The 17,115-nt window shown below is 39.0% G+C and overlaps 1 protein-coding gene across 1 annotated transcript in view; it reads right to left on the bottom strand.

Annotated features, from left to right (window-relative positions):
- Positions 1–17,115, bottom strand: part of ERMP1 (endoplasmic reticulum metallopeptidase 1) — a 48,176-nt gene that overhangs the window by 18,266 nt on the left and 12,795 nt on the right. The window contains exons 5-8 of the mRNA XM_031449755.2: positions 5,303–5,449; positions 4,579–4,671; positions 2,192–2,404; positions 1,118–1,338 (exon numbers count right to left, since the gene is read on the bottom strand). Of these exons, the coding sequence (XP_031305615.2) occupies positions 1,118–1,338; positions 2,192–2,404; positions 4,579–4,671; positions 5,303–5,449 (674 nt within the window). The remainder of the gene's footprint in view (positions 1–1,117; positions 1,339–2,191; positions 2,405–4,578; positions 4,672–5,302; positions 5,450–17,115) is intronic.

Genomic DNA, 17,115 nt, shown 5'->3' with positions numbered 1-17,115 from the left:
TCAGCCACACTCTGGTTACATCCCACTGCACTAAGAGTAATCATGTGAAATTGAGCCCCATGGTGTAATTCTTTTGTAAACTGAAGTCACTAAGATGCAAGTATTGGCTCAACCATAAATGGGTGGCTAACCCCAAAGAACCTTTCTTCAATATGGCCTGCTAACAGAAAAGGGCCCTCAGACCATATCCCAACATGAACTGAAAATGAGACTAAGGTTCAGGTACCAAACACATCCTTGTAGTAGAATACTGAATTATAGTCTTCCATGTCTCCATTCTAATCCTCAGAAGGACAAATTAAAAAAACAGGTGTACACTGGCTGTCTTGAAAATGGTGGAACTAAAAGATTTTTCCTCTAACTCTCTTAGAAAATCAGAAACTACAGCTTACTCTCTCACTATAATTTTAGTCCTATTATCTCATAACTCTAATTCCTAATTTTGTCTTTAAGAGACAAATGCATACAGTTGAAACCCTAACAATATGGCTATGTTCTCTAAGTCAGCATAAATCATTTGGGAACCCTATCTCCCTTCCCTTTCTTCCTTAGCAATGCGTCATTAACCCTCACATCACATATGCATGCTGTCAGAATCTGCATCAAAGTTTAAAAAAAAAAAGTGAAGGAAACTGAAAAGGAAACTTTGCACATTTTTTCAGGCAGCAAATACCGTGTGTCAGTGCTCTGTGTCAGACACTGCCTAAGCACAGGGGCTAATGGACAAAACAATCCACACCTTCATGGAGTGCACAATTCAAAGAAAAGAGCTATTCAAATATAAGTAACCAGATGATCCCAGGGAGGGCTGGTTGATTCAACAGCCTGGTTACAAAAACTACAGAAGATTCAGCAAAGGCAGAGGCTGTGCTAACACACCTTTCTGTCACCAACACCCAAAATACTGTCTGCAGCTTTATAACCTCATTTGAAATTTGCAACACAACCCTCAGAATAAAAAGCCTTCTAGAAAGTCAACACAGTTTGGGGGAGCCAATTTTCTATGCTATGCCAATTTTTGATAGTTCAAAAGGCCAAATACAATGAACCCCACCTGAGTTTGTCTTCAATCCTTGAAGGCAGCAAAAAGAAGTCAATAAATATGCCCGACACTTACCACGTAATAAAATCTTTTTGCGAGGGTATGTATGAATATTATTTTGGTTACAGCAGCAGTTCCATACAGACAAACGGAGACATAGAAGTGGTTATACCATGAGAGAGACTGTCCAATAAGAGAGATGAACACTGCTATAATGAGCACAGTGACCAAGCTAGTGAACCAGCTTATCAGAGTGATGCCAAGGCCACAGAAGAAGTCCTTTGTGTAGGTTGCAGCTAATGGAGAGAAAACACGAAGTGGAGATCACTGTCTTTACCAAATCAATTTCACCACCAGTCAGAATTAAAGAGGCAAACGCGTTAAAACAAAAAATTCACCACTGTAACTGAAAATACTGAAATTCCCTAGGGGTGAGGTCTGTTAAACACTAGAACAGGGAAGGCATCAACAAATAATATTCAAGTATTAACATTTACTGAGAGTCTGTGGGCACAAAAGATTCAAAGAGAGATGTCTTCAGGAAGAGTTCAGATACACTGCTGACTAGGCAAGTGGGAAGTCTTAACCTTCATCACTTCTGGGGCGCTTTGCGTACCAAAATAACAGCAAAAATGGAAGGCAAAGTTCCATATAAAATCTTGCTAAAAGAAGCGAATGTGGGAAGAGAAGAAGCTTGAGAAAATAGTTGATAAAGGATTATTTAAACTGCTGCTAGATATTTTATCTTATAACAGCACACACCAACTTAAGACTATAAAATATTTCAAGCAGAAAGAGACCAATTCAACCAGCAGCAGCTCATTCACACTTCAGAACTACTGGTCTATAGTGAGGACAAGACTTTTTAGTGAGACTTTTCACTAAAATCAATCTTTACAAACCACTTTCCAAAAGCTTTTATGGCACTTCTGTGAAGTGCCTAAGTACATAAAAACTGCCTGCTCACCAAGACTAATGAGCCTATCAACCTGACATCCATTTAGAAATGTCTCATAACAGTATAAAACAAATGTTATTTTCCTTAAGATTTTTTTTAACCTCTTGGGAAGATATAAGCAAACTGACTGAAAAACTTCAGGCAAATTCTATACCTATGTCAGTATTGTAGTTGTAGAGGAAAATACTTACACTTATGTTTGGGCTGCAACAATTTCCTTCCCAGGTATAAAGCAACAGCCGTTATCACCATGTAGTTAATGATCAAGCCAACACGATAAGGGTAGGCGATGACAAACAGGCCAAGCACATCAAAGAAGACCATGTTTCCATGTTGATACTCAGAAGCAGCAGCCAACATATCAGACGTGGATAGATATTTAAGAACTGCTAAAATGTTGTCACCTATTAGTGAAAAAGAAAAAAAAAAGAAAAAGATAAAAGAAAGGTAACACACTTTAATAAACCATCCACTGTTTAAGAAATACCTAGAAAGACTGTGAACAGAAATAGCTTTCTACCATCCCACTGCTCTCCCTTTTCTTACTAAATTTCTCAGATGAGGTCCAAGCCCCCTATTCTTTCCTCTCCTCTTTGAAGCTCAGCTGCCTGGCCTTCATCCTTTCCCTTCTATTAGAGCTATTCTCCGATCACTTATACCCTCACTGTTGACAAACCCAACAGCTGTTTCTCAGTCCCTATTCATTTAATATATAAATGTAGCAGACACTGCTCTAGCTGTGAGAAATTCAGTGGGCAAACAGAAGATAAAGGCCCCTTGTGAAGCTTTCAGACACTAAACAAGTTATTACACATGTTAAGAATTAATAAGGAACGTGTCAATGATATCTCAATTTAGAAAAAGAAATAAGGAGAGAGTCCCCTCGGAACACATCATGGGAGACTAACGGAGTCTGAGAAGTCAGGGGAGCATCCCAAGGAAGCAGTGTTTATAGCTAAAGGACGGACAGGAGCTACAGCGGGGCAGAGCTTGTCCAGACTAAGACAACCGTGTAGAGGAAGGCCCCAGGGAGGGAAAGTTCCAAATAGGGAAAAAAAAAGAAGTCCCAGAATGAGGAGAGCGTACTCAGCAATGAAGCTGGAGAGCTGGGAGAGTCATTATTAGGCAGAACCCAGCACGTCAGGGGCTGCCAGGAAATTCTGTTGTATTGAGCAACAACTGAATGAGCTTGAACTTAAACTCAGAAGCAATAAGAAGTCTTGAATGACTGGCATTTCTTCCCATCCTGCACTTTCTCTTCTTTTCACTGAAGACACCACACTGTCTTACCATGGAATTTCTTTCATTGGCTTCTTTGTTGGCCTTAAAATGTGTCTTCCCCAAAGCTCAGGTTAGTTCTCCACCTAGGCTTCACTCTTCCAAAAACATTACCGTGCTCCATACTTCTGTGCTTTTCTCTATGCCTTTAATTTCCAAACCCAAACACCCAGTTCTGGCAGAGCTCTAACACTGCACCTGTATTTTCATCCGGGTGGTTCATAGGCCCTCTGTCTTAGGTCTGACAGAGCTCACATGGGGCCGCCTACCTACATCCCTGTGATGATCAATAGCGCCATCTCACCCAGCCAGTTACTCTGCAGTCATCTTTGCTGCCGTCCATCGGATTCATCCCTTCTATCTACCCTGTCAGGTCCTGTTGGATTTACATTCAAATTGTACCTAATTTTCCACCACCCCACCCCCCGCTTTTGTTTCTATCTTTTGTCAACACCAGTCTAGGTCCTCGTTTTTCCACACTAAAATTACTGCCAGAACAGCTCTGACTCCGGGCTCTCTCTCCTTCTCCACCATCCACTCCTCTCTGCACCATGAGACTGACAGTATTTTAAACCACCATTCATTCATGTACTGAGCCCTTTAGTGATTCCTTATTCTTACAGCACCTTCTTGCTGATTTTTAAAGCCTTCTTCACCCTGATATGCTCCTACCTCATTTCCCTCTATTTCTGAAAATGTGACCTTCGTTTATACTGTAGTCTAACAGCCTGCTCACCAACAGCCCCTCATACACACACATCCCCCCTAGTCATGCTGTGCTTACTTGGAATATCGTCTCTTTTCCACTGGGCCAAGTCCTACCAACTGTTTTCAAGGCTCAGCATCAGGCTCACCTCCCCTGACTCCTACAGATCTCTCTGGAAAACACTTCGACTCCCTTGCCCCTTGTCCTGACACCGGTCCTATAACCCGCTCACCTGCCCTCACCACTCAACCTTGGATCTATGTAACTTTTCCACACCCGGGCAAGTTGCTCAAACATGTGCTGGTGCCAACTCCAATATATAGCTTCCACTTTGGCTACACTGTCATTGCTCAGCAATCCTACCATAACCCTGGGTCAACTCCCTTTCATATTCCTCAAGATGACGAGTCCTATGTTCTTCATTGCTGAACTAGACTTCAGAGCTAAAATTCAAAGCCTCATCTCTCTAACTCCAAAGCCCCAGCTCATTCACACCACACACTGCCTCTCAAATGCACAGGACACAGAATATATATAGGTCATCCATGATATTCTATCTTACCATATGTCAAAAGTCGAAATTAGAATACCAACCTGCTCTCTGAATGGAGTCTGTTAGGATTCTGTCCGCTGTGTCATACTTGGTGTGATAAATGTATCCATTCTCAATAAAAGCTAAGTCTATTCCTAAGACATACAGGGAAAAAAAGTCATTTTGCTTTAAAGATCAACCTTGCTTTAGGCCTGTTTGTTTAATGTATTAAGTTCCTAAAGTCAGACAAAATGTCAAGCAGTGGCATGACTGCTTCGTCACATTTAGGAATGAATGATGCAGATTCTCTTTCAAATTCTCACAGAATCTACAGCTATGGAACATAATTCAATACATAATGACTGGGGCATCGCAAGTCACACAGCAAGGGAGAGGAATCAGAACTTTGCCATCTACATCCTTGTCAGGCCAGAGCCAAATTTTAACATCAGATACTCTGTACAAGCCCCCAGGGCAGCTGGCAAAGCAAGGTAACAACGGAAAAGACCCCGGAAGGATCTGTTACCATCTTCTGGGGACAAAGTGCTGAATAGTTCTCCCCTGTGGGGCAAGAGGACGTGTTCCAGAAAAGGGACGCACTTAAATTAGACAGGCGTTTAAAGAAAAGGAAACTGTCAGGAACTCTCTTTCAGTGAGTCAGAATATACTGTTCTCATATAGATAATCTGCTCTCAGAAAATGCTATTTACTCACAAACTTCCAGAAAGCAAACTTGTTTCTGATTAATCATTGTCACACAAAAGCTCGTAACAACTGACAGAATACCTGGAATGTTCCCAAAGTCCCTGTAGATGCGGAAGTCCGTATCTGAGGGAATGATCCCACTCTGGAAAACCTCCTGAGCCACCACAGAAGCAAATGGGTGTTTAGCTGCTGAAACGTAAGCTTGGACCAACCAAGGATTTTCAGGTCCTGAAATGAAACACGACAACACAATACAAGGTTAATCTGGTAAACATTTTTTTAACATGCTTTTTTTAAGACACCTAAAATAATTACTGTGGTGATCTGGGGAAACAGGTCAAGAATTTGTTTTTTAATCCTATTTTCTGTAGTTTCCAACATTTCTTTCATAAATGTATATAAGTCTTAGAATGAAAAACAACCTCTAAGAAAACAAAATTATTTTTAATTATAAAATAACAGCACCATAAAAAGTTTAAGTTTAAAAATGAAGAATCACTCTGAAGCCCATCATCCTAAGATAACTATTACCATTTTTACATCTTCAGTTTTCTTAGAAATGTATGACCGTGTGTACACACAGCTGCACCGATAAGAGTATATGCACTCTATACACTGCTGTTTCACTTAACATTGTACTAAATGCATTTTCCTATGTTGCTAGTTATTACAGTGGCACTTTAATAACTGCATAAATCACTGAACATACCATAAAATTCCTTATTACTACTGCTTATATCTTTTTATCATTATTAATAATTTTAAATTAACATCTTCATGCACAGCTTTTCTCAAATGTGGGAGTTTTTTCCTTAGGACAGAGAGATAAATTGTATTATTGTTCCCAATTATTCACTCTTGTCCCACGTAATTTATAATGCCTTCCTGTGGAGGTAGCACAAACATGACTTACTTTTGGCCAACTGACTGCAAATGGGAGAGACATGAACTTTAACTGAAAAGACTTCTAAGAGCCATGACATGCTCCATCCCTCCCACTAACTTTGGCTATGAGATCAGTACATCCCTGATGGGGGCTTCTCCTTTAGCCTGGATCCCAGAATGAATAAGAAACATGGAACTTAATAACAATGGGATATAAATGCAGTTACCCAGGAAGCAGAATGTAGCGTGAGCAAGAAATAATTCTTCGCTGTTGTAACCCACTGAGATTTGGGGGTTGTTTATTACAACTAAATTTAGCAAAAAGTTGTCTGATGTAGATAGATCAAGTAACTGTATTTCAGGGAATCTAAGAATACTAACATTATTTTTTGATTTATAATCATTTTACAATGTTGTGTCAAATTCCAGTGTAGAGCACAATTTTTCAGTTATACATGAACATATATATATTCATTGTCATATTTTTTTCTCTGTGAGCTACCATAAGATCTTGTATATATTTCCCTGTGCTATACAGTATAATCTTGTTTATTCTACAATTATTCTACAATTTTGAAATCCCGTCTATCCCTTCCCACCCCCCAAAAGAATACTAACATTTTTATACTTTTATAAATAGATAATCAAATTGCTTTCCTATAGAAAAAAATAACCATAAAATGTGGGAGGAGGGAAAGGATGGAGAAACACTACAGAACCAGATGCCCAGGTGAACCAGATACTAGAGTTACCAGGCATGGATTTTAAAATAAATACGATTAATTATTCAAAAACACAGATGACAGCAAGAATTTCACTAGACAAGTACAATCTATTAACAAAGAAATAGACATGGAAACCCTTTAACTGAAAAGCGTAACTGATGTTAAGAATTTTAACACTTAGATGATTTAACGCAAAGTTAAACACAGCAGAAGAAAGAAAAAGAGATCCATAGAATTAAATCCCAGAAGGAAAAAGGGAAATAAAGGAATGTTTATAAGAGACATATGGGGTACAGTGAAAAGGTCTAACATATGACTAACTGGAGTCTGAGAGGAAGAGGAAAAAGAATAGAGCAGAAGCAACGTTTAAAGAGGTAATGGCGGAGACTCAGAGAAGATGGCGGAGTAGAAGGGCGCTCGCAGCTCACCCTCTCCCACAAATGCACCAAGACTCACATCCACAGACCCACTCAGCCAACCAGAGCACCTGCGGAACATCGCCCTCTTCAAAAGATAAAGACACCAAAAATCTGGTAGGAGAAAAGGAAAAAAGAAAGAACAAAAGGCAAAGCAGAGTGGGAAGGGCCCCGCGGGGAGGGAGCGGCAAAGGAGGACTGGCGCTCGTTCGCTGGGTCTCCCCTCTCCAACTGAGAGGCCAGCGGGACAGAGGGGAAGCCTCCGAGACTCGGATCTATACGGAGCAGCCCTTGACTGACAGAACTAAGTTAAACGGGAACAGAGCGTCCCCCCAACACCCAGCCTGAGATGCAAGCCGGCAGCGGCAGGCTGGGCCAGGCTGCCCAAGCCGGGCAGAGGACGGGGGCGGCTGCACTGAGGCAGCCCCGGGGGAACGCAAGGGGCTGCACGCCGTGGCTGTGGGTGTACAGGGCAGAACAATCTGGGCCCTCCATAAAACAGCAAGGTTGATGTGCTCTCAGGGGAAGGGTGCACACCCCCATCTCTGAAAACCCGCGGAAAGTTTTTGGGGGAAGAGAGGCGGGGCTCAGGCACAGCCGCCATGTCCTCCGGTGCTTAGCATCCAGGTGGGGGCGGGGGCAAAACCTGCATCCCCACTGAAGGGCTTAGCAGCCTCAAAGGCCAGACTGAGACTTGCCTACAGCCAGAGGCAGATAGGATCCTTCCATCCTGGTCCCTCAGAGAACTTGCTCCACAAAGACAAACAAGAAACTGAGCTTTGGCCCGGAACAGGGACAAGGCTATCCCTCGGTCTTCCCTGAGCCCACCTGCAGAGCGCCGACAAGGGCGGAGCGCGCAGCCGCACAGAGCAGCGGAGCTACCGGCGCCAGGAGAGGGAGGGCGCCCCCCCCCCCCCGCCTTTCAGGCAGGAACACAGCCCCTGACCGAGGTGCTGGGAGGGGGCACGACCCGCCCTCCTACCTGGCCAGTCTGCAACATCTGACTGCGGCATCCGGAGGGGCAGCGACCCGCCCGCCCACAGCAGAGAGCTGCACCTGACCCAGTGTTAGGAGGAGGCGCGATCCGCTTGCTGACAGGTACTGGGAGCAGCACAGAAGAGGGCGCCAACGGAGGGCCTCTGAAAACAGCAAGCTGAGCTTGCAAAACAGGACGCAGACAGAAAGACTTCACATTAAAAGCGCACAGACTCAAGGAGAACACAGACAACCCCCCCTTTTTTTTTAAATCTGTTTTTACCTGTTCTATTTTCTATTACCCTCTTAATTTTTACTTCTTAATTCATTTCTATTTCTCTTGGGTTTTGATGTCCTGTTATTGATTAGACATAGGTTTCAAATACATCTATTCATCTTCCCCCACCCCCCCTTTTTTTTTTAAAGGTTTTAAAAGGACGTCTCAACCCAATTAATACTCTGCTTCAACTCGCTCTTCTATTATTCATTATACACTGTTTTCAAACCTTCTTTCTCCCTTCTTTTAAAATTCTTTCTCTCTCTCTATTTTTTTCTTTTTTTCCTAAGTTCTATTCCTAAATAGGCATTAGATTGATAAACTCCTTAAGGACCAAAATAGACAACTGATACTCCATAAACCACAGTGCCAGAGAGGTATGAGCAAGATGAAGAAGCAGAGAAACCTTTCCCAATTAAAAGAACAAGAGAAATCCCCTGAAAGAAAGATCAATGAAATAGGTATCAATAGCCTACTAGATCAAGATTTCAAAAAAGGGGTGATCAAAGTGCTGAAGGAATTAAAAGAGATAGTGTTTAGAGATATAAAATATGTCAAAAATGAAATTGAAGCTATAAAGAAGAGCCAAGTAGAATGGGTAAACTCATTGACAGAGATGAGGAATGATCTAATAGCTGTGCAAAGCTGACTAGATAATGCAGAGGAACGAATTAGTGACCTAGAAGACAGGACAATAGAAAGCACCCATTCAGAAGAGCTACAAGATAACAAATAAAAAATAATGAAAATAGCATAAGGGACCTATGGGATAATATAAAGCGTCCCTATCTTCGCATAATAGGGGTCCCAGAAGGGGAAGAAAGATCAAAGGGGATTGAAAAGGTTTTTGAAGAAATCATGACTGAAAACTTCACAAACTTAAAGAAGGAATGAGATATCCAAGTATAGGAAGCTCAGAGGGTCCCAACAGGAAGAACCCAAATAGACCCACACCAAGACATATCATAATCAAGATGGCCAGAGTCAAGGATAAAGAAATGGTTCTAAAGGCAGCAAGAGAAAAGCAAAGAGTAAGTTACAAGGGAACCCCCATAACGGTCTCAGCTGATTTCTCTACACAAACACTACAGGCCAGAAGGGAGTGGCAAGATATATTCAAAGCCCTGAATGAAAAAAAGACGCAGCCTAGGATACTTTATCCAGCAAGGCTATCCTTTAGGATAGAAGGAGAAATAAAGAGTTTCACAGACACAAAAAAAGCTGCAGGAGTTTAGCAACACTAAACCCATGCTAAAAGAAATATTGAAAAGTCTATTCTAAATACAAAAGCAGCAGGATGCTACAGAAATGAGAAACTCACAACTGGAAAGGTGATACCTCATGAATTACAAATAAAGTAAACACGAAATTATAAAAGACAACATACAAATTACTGACAGTGGGAGAGGGAGGCAGGGAAATATAGAATATATTTTTTTCTTTCTTTTTTAAATTTTTTAACAGTAGGATGGGTTTGAGATCATGTTACTATCAGTTTAATAAAAACAGTTATAGTAATGGGCTAATAGATTTACAAAAAAGGGTAACCACAAGCCAAAAACTTACAAGGGAGTCACAAAAATTAAATAAAATCCATGGTAATACAAAGGAAAATTACCAAACCACAAAAGGAAGAAGAAAGGAACAAAGAGGATATACCAATTCAACTGCAAAGATAAGTCCAAAATGGCAATAAACACACATCTATCATTAATTACTGTAAATGTTAATGGACTAAATGCTCCAGTCAAAAGACATAGAGTGGCACACTGGATAATAAAGTAAGAACCTTCAATATGCTGCATACAAGAGACCCACTTTAGGGAGAAGGACACATACAGATTGAGAGTGAAAGGATGGAAAAGGATATTCCATGCAAATGGAAAAGCCAAAAAAGCAGGTGTTGCAGTACTGATTGCAGACAAAATAGACTTTAAAACAAAGGCCATAAAGAAAGATAAAGAAGGACATTTTATAATGATTAAAGGAGTGATACAAGATGAGGATATTACACTCGTTAATATATATGCACCCAATATAGGAGCACCTAAGTACATACAAGAATTACTAACAGAGATAAAGGGGGATATTGATGGGAATACAATCATAGTTGGAGATTTTAACACTGCATTAACATCACTAGACAGATCTTCCAGACAGAAAATAAACAAGACAACAGAGAAATTAAATACTACAATAGAAAAACTAGATTTGGTGGATATTTTCAGAGCATTACACCCCCCAAAAATAGGATATACATTCTTTTCAAGTGCACATGGAACATTTTCCAGGATCGATCATGTACTTGGGCACAAAAGAAACCTCAACAATTTTAAGAAGATAGAAATATCTCAAGCATCTTTACTGACCACAATGCCATGAAACTGGAAATTAACAACAGAGAAACAAAGGAGAAAAAAAGGAAAGCACGGAGATTAAACAATATGTTATTGAAAAAACAATGGGTCAATGAGGAAATCAAAGCTGAAATTAAAAAATACCTTGAGACAAATGATAATGAAAGCACAACCACTCAAAACCTATGGGACACAGCAAAGGCAGTGCTAATACAGGCCTTCCTCAAAAAAGAAGAACAATCTCAAATAAACAATTTAACCCACCACCTGAATGAATTAGAAAAAGAAGAACAAAAAGCCCCAAAAAGCAGCAGAAGGAAGGAAATAATAAAGATCAGAGAGGAATTAAATACAATAGAGATTAACAAGACCATAGAAAAAATCAACCAAACCAAAAGCTGGTTTTTTGAAAAAGTAAATAAAATCGACAAACCTCTGGCCAAACTCACAAAGAAGAAAAAAGAGACAGCACAAATTAGCAAAATAAGAAAGGAAAATGGAGAAATTACAACAAACAAAATAGAAATACAGAATATCATACGAGAATATTATGAAAAACTATATGGAACCAAACTGGATAACCTAGAGGAGATGGACAAGTTTCTGGAAACATACTATCCACCAAAACTGAATCAAGAAGAATCTGAACACTTGAACAATCCGATCACTAGAAAGGAAATAGAAATAGCAATTAAAAACCTCCCTACAAATAAAAGTCCAGGACCGGACGGCTTCACCGGGGAATTCTACCAAACATACAAAGAAGAACTCATACCAGTCCTTCTCAAACTCTTCCAGACGATTGAAAAGGAGGGAATACTCCCAAACTCAGTCTATGAAGCCACCATCACCCTGATACCAAAACCAGGCAAAGACACTACAAAAAAAGAGAATTATAGGCCAATATCACTGATGAACATAGACGCCAAAATCCTCACCAACATTTCAGCAAATAGAATCCAACAACACATAAAAAAGATTATACATCATGACCAAGTGGGGTTCATCCCAGGGACACAAGGCTGGTTCAACATATGCAAATCAATCAATGTAATACATCACATCAACAAGAGAAAGGACAAAAACCACATGATCATCTCCATCGATGCAGAAAAAGCATTTGATAAAATTCAACACCCATTTATGATAAAAACTCTCGCCAAAGTGGGTATAGAGGGAACATATCTCAACATAATAAAAGCTATATATGACAAACCTACAGCCAGCATAGTACTCAACAGTGAAAAACTCAAAAGCTTCCCACTAAAATCTGGGACAAGGATGCCCACTATCACCACTCCTATTCAACATAGTCCTGGAAGTCCTAGCCACAGCAATCAGGCAAGAGAAAGAAATAAAAGGGATCCAAATTGGAAAAGAAGAGGTTAAATTGTCACTATATGCTGATGACATGTTACTATATACAGAAAACCCTAAAAGCACCACACAAAACCTACTAGAGCTGATTGAAGAATTCAGCAAGGTAGCAGGTTATAAAATTAACGTTCAAAAATCAGTTGCATTTTTTTACACTAACGAGGAATCAACAGAAAAAGAAAGTAAAGAAACAATCCCCTTTAAAATAGCACCCAAAGTAATAAAATATCTGGGAATAAATCTAACCAAGGAGGTGAAAGAATTATACACAGAAAACTATAAACCACTGATGAAGGAAATTAAAGAAGACTTTGAAAAATGGAAAGATATCCCATGCTCTTGGATTGGAAGAATCAATATCGTTAAAATGGTCACACTGCCCAAGGCAATCTACAGATTTAATGCAATCCCTATCAAATTACCCAGGACATATTTCACAGAACTAGAACAAATCATAATAAAATTTATATGGAACCATCAAAGACCTAGAATTGCCAAAGCATTACTGAAGAGAAAGAAAGAGGCTGGAGGAATAACTCTCCCAGACTTCAGACAATACTACAGAGCTATAGTCATCAAGACAGCATGGTATTGGTACCAAAACAGACATACAGACCAATGGAACAGAATAGAGAGCCCAGAAATGAACCCACAAACTTTTGGTCAACTCATCTTCGACAAAGGAGGCAAGAATATACAATGGAATAAAGACAGTCTCTTCAGCAAATGGTGTTGGGAAAACTGGACACCAGCATGTAAAACAATGAAGCTAGAACAGTCCCTTACACCATATACAAAAATCAACTCAAAATGGATTAAAGACTTAAACATAAGACAAGATACAATAAACCTCCTAGAGGAAAACATAGGCAAAACATTATCTGACATACATTTAAAAAATTTTCTCCTAGAAGAAATAAAAGCAAGAATAAACAAATGGGACCTAATGAAACTTACAAGCTTCTGCACAGCAAAGGAAACCATAAGTAAAACAAGAAGACAACCTACGGAATGGGAGAAAATTTTTGCAAATGAAACCGACAAAGGCTTGATCTCCAGAATATATAAGCAGCTCATACGACTCAATAAGAAAAAAATAAACCACCCAATCCAAAAATGGGCAGAAGACCTAAACAAGCAATTCTCCAAGGAAGACATACAAATGATCAAAAGGCACATGAAAAAATGCTCAATATCACTAATTATCAGAGAAATGCAAATCAAAACTACAATGAGGCATCACCTCACACCAGTCAGAATGGCCGTCATTCCAAAATCCACAAATGACAAATGCTGGAGAGGCTGTGGAGAAAGGGGAACCCTCCTACACTGCTGGTGGGAATGCAGTTTGGTGCAGCCACTATGGAAAACAGTGTGGAGATTCTTCAAAAGACTAGGAACAGACTTACCATATGACCCAGGAATCCCACTCCTGGGCTTGTATCCATAAGGAACCCTACTTCAGGATGACATCTGCACCCCAATGTTCATAGCAGCACTATTTACAATAGCCAAAACATGGAAACAGCCTAAATGTCCATCAACAGGTGACTGGATAAAGAAGATGTGGTATATTTATACAATGGAATACTACTCAGCCATAAAAACCGACAACATAATGCCATTTGCAGCAACATGGATGCTCCTGGAGAATGTCATTCTAAGTGAAGTAAGCCAGAAAGAGAAAGAAAAATACCGTATGAGATCTCTCTTATGTGGAATCTAAAAAAAACAAACAAACAAGCAAACAAAAACAAAGCGTAAATACAGGACAGAAATAGACTCATAGACAGAGAATACAGACTTGTGGTTGCCAGGGGGGTGAAGGGTGGGAAGGGATAGACTGGGATTTCAAAATTGTAGAATAGACAAACAAGATTACACTGTATAGCACAGGGAAATATACACAAAATGTTATGATAACTCACAGAGAAAAAAATGTGACAATGAGTGTGTATATGTCCATGAATGACTGAAAAATTGTGCTGAACACTGGAATTTGACACAACATTGTAAAATGATTATAAATCAATAAAAAAAAGTTAAAAAAAAAAGAGGTAATGGCCAGTAATTTTCTAAAGTTTATAGAAAACACCAAGCTATGAATTCAAAAAGCCCTACAAACCCCAAACAGGATAAACATGAAGGAAACACACACTCATCACCAAGATTTTTGCTCCTGAATACCATTATCCACAAAAAGGGCCAGGTTTCTCCTTAGAGAAATGCCTAATTCCAGATCTGAGGCTAGAATATGTTAAGTGGGAACATCTTGCACCAGAGTAAGAAAGAGCTCAGATAAATGTGTCAGAGACCTGTCAAAAGGCACCAGTTGAAGGGAATATCACTGGCCTAAACTGGGACAATCCATGCATCAAAATGATTAGAACAGGATATATAATCCGCAAAATAAAATATACATTAAATACTGAAACAAATACATAAGGGAAAAGAGAAAGCCTAGCAGAATTCCAACTATTAATTATAGATGGAATAATGGAGCTAGAAAACTCTTAATATAGCATCCAGCTAACATTATAGCAAAAATGCCCTGAGGCAAGAATCCTGAGTGACTGCTAAAACTGGGATCAAAGTTTCATAAGAATCAGGGTATTTACACAGTCTCAAACTACCCATTACAAAGGGGTAGTTTTACAAAGTAGAAAGACCCAATAAATATAATCAAGTGATCAAAAGTTAACACCATCAGTAATCAGAGACATTATATGCTTCTGATGTGATGCAGTGAGAACACATATGTAAAAGGAAAAAGAATAACAATGGTGGGGAAACATGAAAACTGATCATGTTAAAATACTATTACTAAAATAGTATTACTGTGACAATTAGATATTAATAAAGTTATATGATTAAAATATCAAAACCACACTGAAAAACAAGTAAAGCTAAATTACAAAGGAAAGCGTGATTATTGTAAAAATTAGAGTAACAGCTACCCTGAGATGAGAAGGAGGCAGCTGTATCTGAGATGGGGCAGTGGGAAGCTTCTGGGAGGGTGTGGCAAGAATTCATCCTCTTTCGCACGTCGGGGTTGGAAACGGATTCACTTTACAATAATTAAGGTCACACATATTTTTTGTGTATGTTATATAATGGTTGTGATATATCAAATAAAACATGACAATTAAATGCTGTATTTGATCCTGCACTGGAATTTAGATTAGAAAACAAAACAAAAACAACTAGGATGTTATTGGAACAACTGGAGAAAACTGAATATGTAGATTATTTGCTAACAGTTTTATATTAATGCCGTATTTTTTGAGTGTTATAAATGTACTTTTATTGAAGGAACATATCCTTGTTCTTTATCTAAGATGATCACGTTCAGATTATCAATCGAGATTTTTCTCCTTTACTCTGATAATGTGAATTACATAGATTGATTTTCAGATTTTAAGCCATCTTCATTTACTGTTCAGTAAAGTTGCAGAATGTAAAATCAATACACAGAAATAAGTTGCATTTCTATACATTAATAATGAACTATCAGCAGAAAATTTTTTAAATCCCATTTACTAGTGCATCAAAAAGAATAAAATGTCTAGAAGTAAATTTAACCAAGGAGGTGAAAGATATGTGCACTGAAAACTATAAGATGGTGATGAAAGAAACTGAAGAAAACACAAATAAATGTAAAGAAATTGAATGCTTATGGGCTGGAAGAATTAATACTGTTAAAATGTCATGCTATGCAAAGCAATCTACAAATTCAATGCAATCCCTATCAAAATTCCAAAGGCATTTTTCACAGAAATAGAACAAGCAATCCTATAATTTGTATGGAGCCACAAAAGACCCCAAATAGTCAAAGCAACTTTAGGAAAGAAAAACAAAGCTGGAGACATCACACTTCCTGATTTCAAAGTCTACTACAAAGCTATAGAATGAAAACACTGTGATACTGGACAAAAACAGACACATAGATCAATGGAACAGAACAGAGAGCCCAGGAATAAACCCACTCATATATGGTCAATTAATTTACAACAAAGGAGCCAAGCATGTACAATGGGTAAGAGACAGTCTTTTTAATGATTTTGGGGAAACTGAACAGCCACATGCAAAATAATGAAAATGAACCATTATCTTATACCACACACAAAAAATAACTCAAAGTGGATTAAAGATGTGAACATAAGACCTGAAACCATGTAACTCCAAGAAGAAAACACAGGCAGTAAGCTCCTTGACATTGGTCTTGGAGACAATTTTTTGGATTTGACACCAAAAGCAAAGGCATCGAAGCAAAAATAAACAAGTGGGACTACATTAAACTAAAAAGCCTCTGTACAGCAAAGGAAACCACCAACAAAATGAAAAGGCTGTGTACTAAATGAGAAAAGATTTGCAAATCATATATCTGATAAAGGGTTAATATTCAAAATATAAAGAACTCATACAATTCAACAGCAAAAAAAATCTCAATCTGATTTAAAAATGGGCAGAGGACCTGAATAGACATTTTCCCAAAGACAACACACAGATAGCCAACAGGCACCTGCAAAAGTGCTCAACATCATTAATCATCAGGGAAATGCAAATCAAAACCACAGTATAGCTTAGTGGTAGAGTGTGTGCTTAGCACGCATAAGGTCCTGGGTTCAATCCCCAGTACCTTCAGTAAATAAGTAATCAAACCGAACTACTTCCCCACCACAAAAAAATTAAAAAAAGATTTAAAAGAGGAAAGAAAAACTAACGTTAAAAAAAAAAAACCCCACATGAGATACTACCTCATACCTGTCAGAATGGTTATTATCAAAGACAAGAAAGAGAAAAAAGAAGAAAAGGACTGCACAGAGACAGGGAACAGACTGGTTGCCAGAGGTCAGGGTGGGAGGTGGATGAAATGGGTGAA

Source organism: Camelus dromedarius, chromosome 10 (assembly GCF_036321535.1).
Source record: "Camelus dromedarius isolate mCamDro1 chromosome 10, mCamDro1.pat, whole genome shotgun sequence".
NCBI lineage: Eukaryota > Metazoa > Chordata > Mammalia > Artiodactyla > Camelidae > Camelus > Camelus dromedarius.
This window is presented reverse-complemented; position numbering and strand designations above follow the sequence as displayed.